The sequence below is a fragment of the Vanessa tameamea genome, chromosome 16, assembly GCF_037043105.1.
Source record: "Vanessa tameamea isolate UH-Manoa-2023 chromosome 16, ilVanTame1 primary haplotype, whole genome shotgun sequence".
In the NCBI taxonomy this organism is placed as follows: domain Eukaryota; kingdom Metazoa; phylum Arthropoda; class Insecta; order Lepidoptera; family Nymphalidae; genus Vanessa; species Vanessa tameamea.
Genome location: NC_087324.1, coordinates 8,241,603 through 8,254,477, shown reverse-complemented (window position 1 = coordinate 8,254,477; position 12,875 = coordinate 8,241,603). Strand labels below are relative to the sequence as shown.

Below are 12,875 nucleotides of genomic sequence, written 5' to 3'. Positions count from 1 at the left end.
ATCTCGATCAATGACAATATATCAATTCAATGTTCAAGTTGTTTATATGTCTTTACCCCTTCTCTGATGGGAATAGGCTATGGTAATGAGTCAATTGTGCATTTTTGTATTATGAAGGTATTTTTGCCATTTGAACAATTTGAAACATTTTTAATAAACGTAATTAATGTGTAATAAAATAAATATCTATATATATACAAACAATAGTAAAATATAGTATATTATGTTTATAATGTAAGTGTTACGTAAGTAATCAATGTAGTTCGAGCTAAATGTAATAAAAACATGAAAAATTAACTGCCAATTCTTGCAGATACAGTCTAAACATTCCGAAACCTACTTGATCGAAGATAATTTTTAAATTATATTGACTCAATATAAAATTCATTATAATATACATAATTATATAAGTTTATTATGGCTTGTCAGACAGACGCGCTCATAAGAGCGAGGTGGGCTTGAAGATTGTGGGTCTAAACATAGGCAGGCAACCACGACTTAGTTTTCAAATGTATGTAATGTAATTCATAATTCATCTCAGAGGTGAAACTTTGTCCATAAACGGAGAAGCATTTGCCCAGCTATGGGACATTACAGGCTGTTATTGTACTCTTCTTGGTATTAAACCTGTGTGGTTGGGCATGGGAGTCATCGCCATGTAATTTTATTATTATGAAGTCGTTATACTCGAATATAACATACTCAAAATATTACAATAAACACACCAATTATTTATGGTGGTCTTTATAGTAATAGATTAATTAATAATTATTTAATTCCAAAGAGAAAGTCTAAATAAGTTATTTTATTGTACTAATCCCTAAATTATACATTTGTTGTTTGATTTTAAAATTAAATTTGATGTCGTTAATAAACATTTTAAGCAATTTATTTTATGTTATTTTAATACCTACCTATACTACAGATCTTATCTACGTATCTTATATCCTACAGATAAAAACGCAAAGTTAAGTGCAACAGCCGCATATTTTGAGCGCGTATATACGTAATATGCATTTTTTATGATAGAGCTATGCGAACGAGGTAAGCCGCTCCATAGCGCTACCAGCACCGCTCATATACATTGGCGCTGTAAGAAATATTTACCATTCTTTATATTGTCAATGTGCCAACAATGTTGGGAGTTAAGATGCTATGTCCATTGTGCCTGCAATTAAACTGGCTCCCTCACTCTTTAAGCCGGTAGAAAATATTATGACGAATGGGTTATATCTACTCATACGGGCTTGCCCGAAGCCCTGCGGTAGGGCTTCGTTGCACGGCCTGCCAAGTTGACAATACTTTATTGTACACTAAAAAAAATAAGAATACAGTTATAATTAAAATAAAATTAATGAAATGTACATAAAGCGGTCTTATCGCTACAAGGGTGATCCCTACTAGACTTTGGAATCATTCGATCATGGCCTAGATATTGATAAAAACGTAAGACACAATACGAAAAAAGATTATAGAATAAATGTAAATATTAATTAAATCAATATAATGTATCTACCATTAATAAAATAACAAGATAAAAAATATAATGATGATGAAAACTATTTAGGTCTAATATTATGCCATTTTAGCGAATTATTATACAAGAGGTTATATAAACGTTACCGTTTTGAGTAATTAGATTATGTATATCCGTCTCAAATATTTCTAAGGTTTCCTTTTTCTTTTTGCTGCAATATAGAGCTGAGACTTCAGTTGGATGTTAGAGCTCTTATTAGAGACAACGTTTAATTTGTAAATTTAAAAAAATATTTTGAGCAATGAAATATTTAAGTGAATTTTTGAATCATACAATGCCTGCTATGAGCTATGGTCTTTCTGAAGATCTGGTGCTCTCGTCACACACTAGGACGAGTATAGAGGGTGCATTTGTAACTAAAGTTGCCGGTTTCGGCGCTATCAGTGGCGTATTGGTGGCTGTTCTTATCGATTATCTTTTTCACTTTGAGGTTAGTATTTAGTTTACTGATTGAGGTAGCAGGAGAAAATTGGATAACCTTGGCTAGACAAAAAGAACGATGGAAGTCATATGTTAATTAGTTTTTAGTTAGTTAGTTATTAGAAATAATTTAGTTTATAAATAATTATTATTATTTAGTTTACTATTTAATTAGTAGTGAATGAATCGCGTTCTAAGTGATATTTTAGTTACTATCAATTAAATTTGACAGTATACCAGAGGCTACGTACCTAATAATAGGGTCTATGCCGGAGGAGGCGAGTTGTAATAATAACGTTAACGTACATGGTGAATAAATGCTTAAAAAAGACAAGTAACTTAGTGGTGATTATAATACAAGTATATATTTTTGTTTCAGTATAAAGTGTTCAAAAAGAAAGTGAAAATTAAAATGGAAGATCGAGTTTGGCTTCAAAAATTATTTATTTTAATTACTTTAATATTAGTTATGCCGTTCGTTTTATCGCTGTTACTACTGGCTTCTTTTTATAAATTAATTTGTTCTGTAATAATTAAGAGAAAAGACAAACATTTTGCGGGATTTCTTAATAGTTTTGACGTATTTTGGAGTTTAGAAGATGACGCAACTAAGAGTATCATAAACGTGCTCGGCGTAATCGAATCCAAATCATCTCAAGATTTAGTCGACCACATCAGAGAAAAATTACAGAATGTAATACAAAACTCAGATGCGGAGAAAATATTTTATAGAAGAAACGAGGAGTTCGGATTTTACTACTGGAGAAAATGTTGCTACATAGATATCAATCAATATGTGCGCATCGTCGATGTTTCGAATAGCACCGAGCTCAATGTATCAGACTTAGAAGAAATAATGACCGAAATAGCCTACCAACCTTTACCTTTTAATGACGAGGGACTATTTCAAATATTAATAACAAATCAAAAATTAAAAAGTGATAACAAAAACGACGAATATGGTGTTATATTTAGAATACATCATGCTGTTGGTGATGGCGTGGCTTTGATAGAATTTTTGTGTGAATCATTAGCAGATAGAGAAAACGAATCTAACGTATTTTGTATGCCAGATGCTTACAAAAGTAACAGCAAAAAAACTCCCTCTGATTTGATGGAAATGATAATGAAACTGTGTAAAATGCCAGGATGCTTAGTAAATGGGATTTTGAGGGTGCCAGATAGAACTTCCTTACATGGCCCGACGTTAATTGGCAAAAAGCTTTTTAAGTGGACTGACTCGGACGAAAATTTATTTGACTTAGTAAAAGACATAAAGAAACATCCTGAAGATCTGAATTTTTCCGATATTTTAGCAACATCTCTGTCTTGCGGCTTACGAGATTATTTTATAAAGGTAAATCCTTAATTTAAACGTCTGTTTCGCTGAGAAAAAAATCTTTCTTAATTTACAAGATAATCGAAATCTAATTTTATTTCATTTATTATAGGAAATTGATCCAGCGCCTAATACGGTTGCAGTAATACTACCCGTTAGGTTTCAACAAAAGAAAACAGGCGTTTTAAAATTGGAAAATAATTTTACTGTTAGTATATTGGATTTGCCCATTGGATCTGATATTGGTGATGTAAGAAGAAGTTGTAATGGATTGCGAGAGAGTGCTGATCCTCTTGTAAGAAAGCCTTAAAATATTTTGAACGAAACAAAGTGCATTATTTGCAAAATAGTATATGACTGTGTAATTTTTATTTGCAGACAAATTTCTATTTTCTGAAGATTTGTAGTATTTTTCCGAAAGAAATACTTTTTCATATATTTAACAGCAACCAAGCCACAATGGTATTTAGTAACATGCCTGGACCCAAAGTCTTAAGCATTTGTGGTGGAGTGATGAAGTCTTTGGTATTTTTCATTCCAAATAAGGGAAATACAGGTTTGTATATATCATAATTATATACTTCATTAATAATACATTTATATACACTATATACTTCGAAAGATTCATATATATGTGCAAAAAATGGTTTCCAACATTACAAAACAATTTAATTATCACTAAGCAAAATTATATGTAATCCGTCGGATGAATTGAATTAAGATCATTCCAATAACTGTATATCCAAGGAACTTGATTTGTAGAAAATAAGACCTTCAGAAAGTTAACATTCATTCCAACATGCGTTTGTAAGACCTAACGGAACAAGAGGAATTTTACATATCCATCTTTAATTTATATGAATGGATCTTGCATGTAAGATTGCAAGATTGTAAGCCCTTGAAGTACTGTAAAAAAATATCTTTCCCTATTTTCAGGTTTAGGTATAACCGCTCTGTGTTATAACGGAGTGCTCAGATTTGGAGCGATGGCTGATTCAGCGTTAGTGTCTAGTTCAGATGAACTGGCTACAATTTTGAATGGAATGGTCAAAGAAATAAAAAGGTTGCATAGAGAATATGTTAGTTAATCGCAGCAGACTCAAATGGCCTTAATTTTGACTTCTCAGTAAAAGGTGAGCTCGTTACGTAATTTTCATTAAATGGATTTGTGTAATTAGATTAATTTCAACCGAAAATGATTAACTACAAGCCACTCACGAAATATTTATTCAAAACCACAAATAATAAAGAACGAGTCAATATAAAAGTCTTCAACGTTTAAAGTTTTCTACGCGTTGTAATTTTTCTTTTTACTTTTTTAAGATATGGAGAAGATCAAAACAGCTCAAGATAGTGGAGTGCACAATCACGATCTTCATCCATTTGGTCTAAGCGAAGATTTATGTACACATATACGTATATATTTTTTTAATATACATAGAGTTAAAAAAAGAAATTGTTATTTTATTTGCAAATATTACTTTTTTAATTATTGTTAACCAATAATTACATTTTAATAACTATGTATTAAAAAGTAGGTGATAAAATCTTATTTCTTCCCAACATGATACAGACGCTCTTTAACCTGAAATTGATTTAATACTTTGTGCAAATAATGCTATAATTAATAAATAAAAAAAAATACGTTAAGTGTTTTGGGTATGGGTTCATTAGTTAACGCTTTATAAAGCGATTCGTTTAAAAGTTTTACAAGGTGTTTATACAATATTTATGTAGTGTAAGTATGTTGTAAATAATTTAAACCAATTTCAACCAACCGATCAAGGTGATTTTTTGCACTTACTTTTAATACTTACTAAGATATGTGATATGATATGGTCCTGACAGATATCTGTATGATCTCTGTAAATAGAAAACACTATAGTGCACGAGTGTAAAAACACAGGTTCATATATTTTTAACATTACCTTGAAACAACGTCCGCCTCACGGTTGCTCATTTAACTCGAGACACGCGCGCTCCGCCGTCAAGAGTATGGTGCGTATCGCTCTCTTCAGACTCTGTATCTTACCTTCGTACCAGACTTTCTAAATTCATTAAAAGTACATAAAAATAAAAGATTTCCGCAAAATTACACTTTAAATAAAAAGTCTTGACTTCTCATAAATTACGATTCGTTTACCTGAATTAATTTTCTGTGTTTAAGTGTTAAGTACTTATTTCCAACAGTTAGAATTGTTTTGTTCGCATTAGTAATTTCTTCGTGAGCATCGTTTATGCGTTTCCGAAGGTTTAACACTTCGTTGTCGTGGGAGCTAAGTGAAGTACAACCTTCGTTGTAGGCTTGTAACAGTGTATTGTAACGTTTAGTTAATTCTTCATACCTAATAATAAAGGTATAAATACTAACTGTACATTAATCTCAATAATATGAATGTGAAAGTCTATTTGCTTTGACAGTAGTCTTCTAATTCAAGAGTACGAACGGTATACGAATTCTAATGCAATTTAACTTAGTAGCTTTGTATTTGGAATTAAACTTTTATAATTTGGTCAATAAGTATGAAGTACCTATAAATTTACCACAACTGTCCAAAGAGTTTGCCCTTTTTTCAATAAGGTTTGGAGCGATTCACGCGACATTGCTCAGGTGAGAGTGGATCTTATGCATGTGGCGAAATTTCATTCGACATACGGTGATTTCCTTATGATGTTTTTCTTTACCGCAAAGATATTTTTCAATCACAATCACACAATGAATTATAAACCCAAATTGTCCATGAAAAGATAGTGGTACTCATCAGTATCAGTAGCTAAGATCCACGTGTTCAACCCACTGGACAAAACTGCCTCGCTACAGGAACTATACATATTGTAAAAACCCTATTCAGTTTAGCAGAAAGTCATAGGTAAGTTAATTTCTCAGTAGACATTCCATTCAATTTAATTACTTACTGGTATTGAAGACACACCATGCTCATGGTAGACCAAGATTCCGTTACATTGTAAATATTTCTGGATGATTTAAGACAATCTAGAAAAATTTTGATAAGACAGACTTGATATTAGATAAATAATAGAAATTATTTACAATTCAATGTATTGTTTCTGTACCTGTGTTTGAATTTTTGGAGTCTTTTGTAGTAGAATCGTCTGTATTCCAGATATCATTATGATGAGAATGTTTATGCGACATTCTACATTTTAATAATTTATCCTCGTATTTATTTGATTTTTTGAAAGAATTTTCAAGTCCGTTCAATAAGGTCAGAGTATTTTTGATTCCTTTTACAAAGGTTTTTCGTTCATGTGTACTTTGCTGGAACAATATTACGTATAAACTACCACTTAAAGTATAAATAATTATAAATGGCATAATGGCAAGTAAAAGTAAAAATATTTTTTTATGTTTGAAAATGTAAAAAAAAGTAGGTATAATTCTTACTTTCATATTGTTTATTTTTGTATGATTTCTTTTAGAAACTATAGAAAGTTAAATAAATGTAAATATTTCAATAATATTACCGATGTTTTATTGATTTCGACATATTCGAAATTATCAGATGCAAACAGCTTGTTATGAACGTCAATTGCTTGCATTTGGTTACAAATGACAACTTATAAGGTATTGCGTAATATATTAATTTGCACTTTATACAAATTGAGTCTTTCGTAGGAAGTTCTTATACTCTTCAGTCTTCGGGTTTGAGGATCAGTCGTCAAAATATTTTATTTATAGTCTTCTATTTGAACATAGATTAATTCATCAGTGGCTTGTCTACAATTATCATACATATATATTGACAGGAATGGCTGGAAGACTATTTTGACATTGACATTCATATATTTTTTAAATTTTCTTACACAATTATGAACATAGTTTTAAAGGGGGTCTGTAATTTGGTTATTTAAATGAAAGGCAAATGTCACAGTGACATGTGGACAGCACGATAGCACGATAAAAACATATGGAAAATAAAAAATATAGTTAAAAAAAAACATCATAAACTTTGTCAGGTGGTTTATTCAACTACAACAAAAAGCATAACTTTAATTAACTAAATCAGTCTAAAAATATTCTACCTCCAGCTATATCACTACTCAAATATTCAATCTAAAAGGATAAAATCTCCTCCTACGTCGGTGCTTTTGTTCATTTTTCAACATTATCGTACGAAAAATATTTTGAACAATTACACGTGCTCTTTCTTTAGAATATTGCTAAAATCTCTATAATTTATATACTTAAATTCGATCTGTATTATTATTTCATATCGTAATTAGGAAACGAATCAATTTGTGGTAAACATTTGACAGTAAATAAACATCTAATTTGTGTTTGGCTTACTCATAAATAAAAGCGATCAGCGAACATACTAATATAGTGGAAATATATTTTTTAACGATCATCGATCATTTTTATATAAAAATCCATAAGATAAAAAAAAACAAAAACAATGAACAAAACCAATATTCCAAAGATTCATATAAAATTATCCGATCAAAATGGAAGACACACACTTCAAGCACTAGAAGCTCTAAACATAACAATTAAAAAGACATTACATGGCATTTCAACCATATCAACAATTTTATTTATCGTATAAAGCTAAAACGCATGATCAACATACTGATTTCTTAACAAGGGTAAATATTTTATACAAAAAATGTGATGAGATGTATGTATTGCAGAAATTTTACAAGCTCAGTATGAAAATAAATAAATTACTGTAGTAAAAGTTATTACTATTAAGTAATAAATAGTACATGTAAGTTATCAGCTTGCTTCATATACATATACACTGATATATAGCACTTATTGCAAATTGAATTAAAATAAAATTGTAGTTTTATATCAAGATTGAATCATACAGATAATTTCACACTTTTTAGCGCATCTGTACAAAACAAGTTGTAAAAATTTAAACAAAATATCTTGTACAATGCCTTATATTATTTATGTACATTCATATGAAACAATCAATAATTATTCACATTATGAATTGCATTTGCATTTAAAGTATTCTAAATGTGCAGGAATGCATGTTCATTGCTGATAGGGTTATAACAGACATATTACAAGGAAATTTTCTAATAGTTTACACAGAGTAGTTTATGTTTTATTGTATTATTTAGGCACTTTCAATAGTGTTAGCGTCATTAACAATAACATTTATAACAATTTTAAATTCTATCTGTACTTTTCTGCAAATGCAGTACATAAATATTTAAGTAAATCATAATATAATTTGATTGCCGTTATTCATATCTTCATTTTACATGAAATGGGAGAAATATTTCATAATGGCACTTACATATTTAATATTTCAATAGATTTGGCAAAACAAGCATTTTAAAATGTTTAAAAAATCTTTGGTATATATTTCATACTATTTGGAAATTTGTAAAAATTGAACATCATATAAAGGAAAAAATAACATCCATCTAACATAACAAACAATCTTAAAGAATATTGGTTCAAACAACATTGCAAGCCAGTTGCAACTATAATTGAGCTCTGGAAAGATTTTCTTAAGATATAAAATAAGGTGTTATCTACTGAGATCCACAATCAACTGTAGATTACTAAACTTATGGATTACAGATTAGAGTGGGTACAATAAAGCGGAAACTAGGTATAAACATACATATGTATCATAGGCATCAATCTATACTATGACACCTTATTTCAAAACTGTAAATCCCTGTAAGATTTATCAGAATCATTTCAACCAGACTAATATGACAAGAAGATAAGATGACATATACTGCATGAAAAATTGCATCACAAAAATAGTTTGCATTAAATACTATGTAAACATTTATAAAATTTAGTAAACTGCAATTGATTGTGACTTACGCTATCGAAAAATTTCATGTTCCCATTTTATTTCTACGGACCTTCGAGGCTCAGAGAGAGTTTGTGATGTTTTGGAACAGTCTTTTACCCCACCATGTCTCAAGATCGAATGGCTTGAAGTCATGTAACACGGGGCTGGGGTTATCATCTTGATAATACAGATTTGTGGGAGGTGTAGGTGAGGAGCTGCCAGATCCTGCAAATTATAATACATATTGTTAAATATATAAACATAGTACGAATTAACAAAGCCTTATAATAATATTAATTAATCTAATCCGCTTTAACACATAATATCACTTATGTGGTTTGCAATCTTTCATGCCAGAACAGAGTAACAGACCAATCTGACTTAGTTTGCTTGGACTGTAATTTATTTTTATTTAATTAAGGATTTTACACTAATCATGAGTAGCAAATGGCTCTTAAGCATAATTAAAATGTGTCTTCTTTCAATTACAAGAAACCACAGCTTGCATAATTAAGTTAGACTAAGCTTAATATTATAACAATAAAAACATGGCATACAAATCAAAGTTAAAATAGTATATACAAACTTTAACCCAAAAATCAAATAACTAATAAAATATTATTGTTAACTGATTCATTTGGTATGACAATTTTTTAATTTACATGGAACAGAGTTGATGTCTATTTCAAAGTGTTTTTAGATAACATATTATAATGCAAACAGACCCTTGATAAAACAGCGTGATGTCCTAGATTCTAATTAGATGGAGGAATATGAAACAAACTGTAGACACTCTTGGAAGGTATATGAGTAGGTACATTCAAATGAACATAAAATCTATTTTAGAAAAGGAGAAACATAATATAAGCAAGTGTAGATATAGATCTATTCACTCACAAAGGCACACTCTTCCATTTTAAAAGATTATCAGCATGCATTAGCATTAGTGAGCGATGGTTGTGCTAATAAGATTCCTTCAAGAGTGAAAGAACAAGATTCTCTTCTTTTGCTTCCAACAGTGAAGACATCGAAAATAATTATAACTAGTTTTGTTAAGTTTATTTGATTAAATATAAATAAATTGAATATGCAGGCCCGTCCATATGTCTTCATGAGCGAATAATAGGAGTTAATTAAGTTATCAATAACTTACCAATGGTACTTGTTGGTGTGGTTGGCTCACTGTCTCCATTTGCTGTTTGTGTCCAAGCTAGAAAGATTAAAGGTTTTTAATAAATTATTTGATTGACATACTGTATTTGTTTGTTTTATATACTGTATAATAATAGCTTTAAATTTATTACAATTTAGGTATAACCCTTGAATTGTTTTTATAATGATTTAAACCAATTTGAATATCATACAATCTCTAAGACTTAATATAAATAAATTTGTAAATAGGTTTATTTAAAAAAAAAAACATAAATTATAGCATATCAATGTGGATTTAATTTACTAGTAGAGCATTAAGTTTATACTATTAGTGGACCTAAGCATAATGATATTAAAAATATAGTGCAACTTACTTTCACTAATATATCTTATGATTTCTTCATGCTGTGGGGTAATCACATGATGCTGTATTCTTTGGTGCACAGTTTTTTTGCCATTGGAATGAAAAACTGGTTTGGGCATGCTGAAACATGTGAGGTAGAATATGATATTAAATAAAAGTTAAATAATTATCATAAGTATTATAAAGAGGTATTTCACATAGAACTAAGGTAATATATTTGCATATAAAGTTTGAAGTGCATTTTGTGTAATATTTAAGAGGTTTTAAGTGGTATCGACCTCCGGCCGGAGGTTATGTAAAATCAGTGATGAAATTTATTAGTTTGTTCCTTGTTGCATCATGGACCATAAATTTAATTACCTTATGATTTCTCCATTGTCAGAATCTGAAGATTTTCTATTATAGTCTTTACGGCTGTCTAATCTTTCTAAATTTTGTGTGAGACCTGCAAATCAAAATATTCAAGTCTTATGACCACTTCAGGTTACATTAGTTCAAATTAAATTATATGTATAAAACTTTGTCAGGTTACCTCTTCGTGTTTTCGCGACAATCTTGCTGGGTCCTTTAGAGACTGTATACATTTTAAATTTTTAAACACGATTAAAATATAACTAAAATTCACGCCTGTACTGTATTGAAACCAAATTGAAGTACAACTTAGTGTTGCCAGTAGTAACAAACATAATTTATTGGCAGTGCAGTGTTATATCTTGACATGTGACATCAATGCAGTGTTGTCATTTATAAGTACTTTTAGTCTATTAGAAACATTATAATAAAATTTATTTACATAAGAATTATTAACCTTAAGTCCTTAAATGTATAATGAATAAAAATAGTTACTGTATAAATCTTGCCCGTGTGGAATGGTAGGAAAAATGCTATCAGTATTTCCCCATTGAATCGCAATTCCAACCCTCTGGGCAAAAAACGAACCAGCCCTCCTGTCACCAGTGGAGGCAATAAGACGAGGTGTTATACTTTTAATGAAGCTTTTTACACTACTACTCCAAGGTCCAAGTGTTTCAACAGCAAATGTGACAAACAAATAATTTGACATAATTAGAAACATAGAAGTTTTTTTAAATAGGTATGATTGTTGTATGATGCTGATTTATTTTACAGAGTCATCCAGCCAAATATTGAGACGCAAGTCAAATGTTGAGGGTCCATTTAAGGGCTCGGAATACGCATGTAAATAAAACAATTATCTAAGTGAAATATATGTTATTTGAGTGGGCTCTTTAGTACTCTCTGCTGGAGAAATTATTCTCTGCTCTTGCTCAAACCCAAGCGCACCCTCTATTTCACTTATTTATTCTCATAATTCAATTGGCGATACGAGACCACCGGAAGGATAGGTTTAGGACTAAAAGTGAAAACAATATAAATTATCAAATTCTGGGCTGCTTTTTAAAGAACGCTGGGCTGCTTAAGAGAATTTTTCTACAGACTTACAGAAAAGTAAAAAATGTTTTTATTATTTATTATAAGATACCACCGTTTTATAAGGTAATAGTCGCAGTAGCAGATTTAAGAGTAAGTTGTATAGGCTTTTGCCTAAGACGACAGTTTTGAGTGGCGGCAAATATAGGGTTTTTTTAAATTACTTCTGTAGTAACAGAGGCAGAACGAACGAAAAAACTGTAAGTTGGTGTTACGTGTCACACAGAAAGAAGTCTTCAAGGCATCTTACTTATTTTTCTTTCTTTTACTAATTGCAGATTCCAGATACATGAATAATTTTTACGTTATTTTAATACAAAATAAAAGAGCCATAATATTTAATTATATTATTAATACTTAGTAGATATAAAAAATAGCCATAATTATAATATATAAGAACTACATTAATAATTAATTGCATAAATAAATAAATGGTACCTATATTTACATTAGGTAGAATATAATTCGTAAATCTCTTAAAATATGAATAGATCAAGCATAAGATATAAATATTTTCAAAGGCTTGAAGTAGCGACTCCTGAATTAAATATAAGCGTAATTAAGTATATGTTCTTACGTGTACTTCACCGTGGATAGCAGAGGTGGTCCATTGAACAATAATATTTCAGTACACCACAGTAAGTGCTAGAAATTATTAATACATCATTGGCCTCGATATTGTATCGGAAGCGTCTTCTTAAGTTTCCTCGGACAGCATTCTGCAAAATAACTGAAGATCAAAGAAGGACTTCGTTGGCTTTTCATTTTCAAATGGTAAAGTTGCTCTGCGCCATCTTTAGGGATGAAGGGATGGAGCGTTTG

General features: G+C 30.2%; 3 protein-coding genes across 3 annotated transcripts; 1 reads left to right on the top strand and 2 right to left on the bottom strand.

The window, feature by feature from the left end:
- The first annotated feature begins 1,702 nt into the window (after window positions 1-1,702).
- LOC113402919 (uncharacterized) lies at window positions 1,703-4,752 on the top strand. The gene is made up of 6 exons (XM_026643279.2): window positions 1,703-1,967; window positions 2,337-3,314; window positions 3,409-3,591; window positions 3,675-3,852; window positions 4,233-4,429; window positions 4,620-4,752. The coding sequence occupies exons 1-5, from the start codon at window positions 1,779-1,781 to the stop codon at window positions 4,382-4,384; spliced, it is 1,680 nt and encodes a 559-aa protein (XP_026499064.2). The 5' UTR covers window positions 1,703-1,778; the 3' UTR covers window positions 4,385-4,429; window positions 4,620-4,752.
- Window positions 4,753-5,228: 476 nt separating this feature from the next.
- Window positions 5,229-6,644, bottom strand: LOC113403071 (uncharacterized). Its single transcript, XM_026643513.2, has 4 exons — window positions 6,372-6,644; window positions 6,213-6,291; window positions 5,440-5,641; window positions 5,229-5,344 (listed from the first exon to the last, which is right to left on the bottom strand). The coding sequence occupies exons 1-4, from the start codon at window positions 6,631-6,633 to the stop codon at window positions 5,243-5,245; spliced, it is 645 nt and encodes a 214-aa protein (XP_026499298.2). The 5' UTR covers window positions 6,634-6,644; the 3' UTR covers window positions 5,229-5,242.
- Window positions 6,645-7,263: 619 nt separating this feature from the next.
- LOC113402922 (MAPK regulated corepressor interacting protein 2) lies at window positions 7,264-11,296 on the bottom strand. The gene is made up of 5 exons (XM_026643282.2): window positions 11,137-11,296; window positions 10,965-11,049; window positions 10,615-10,724; window positions 10,242-10,298; window positions 7,264-9,313 (listed from the first exon to the last, which is right to left on the bottom strand). The coding sequence occupies exons 1-5, from the start codon at window positions 11,186-11,188 to the stop codon at window positions 9,168-9,170; spliced, it is 450 nt and encodes a 149-aa protein (XP_026499067.1). The 5' UTR covers window positions 11,189-11,296; the 3' UTR covers window positions 7,264-9,167.
- Window positions 11,297-12,875: the final 1,579 nt, after the last annotated feature.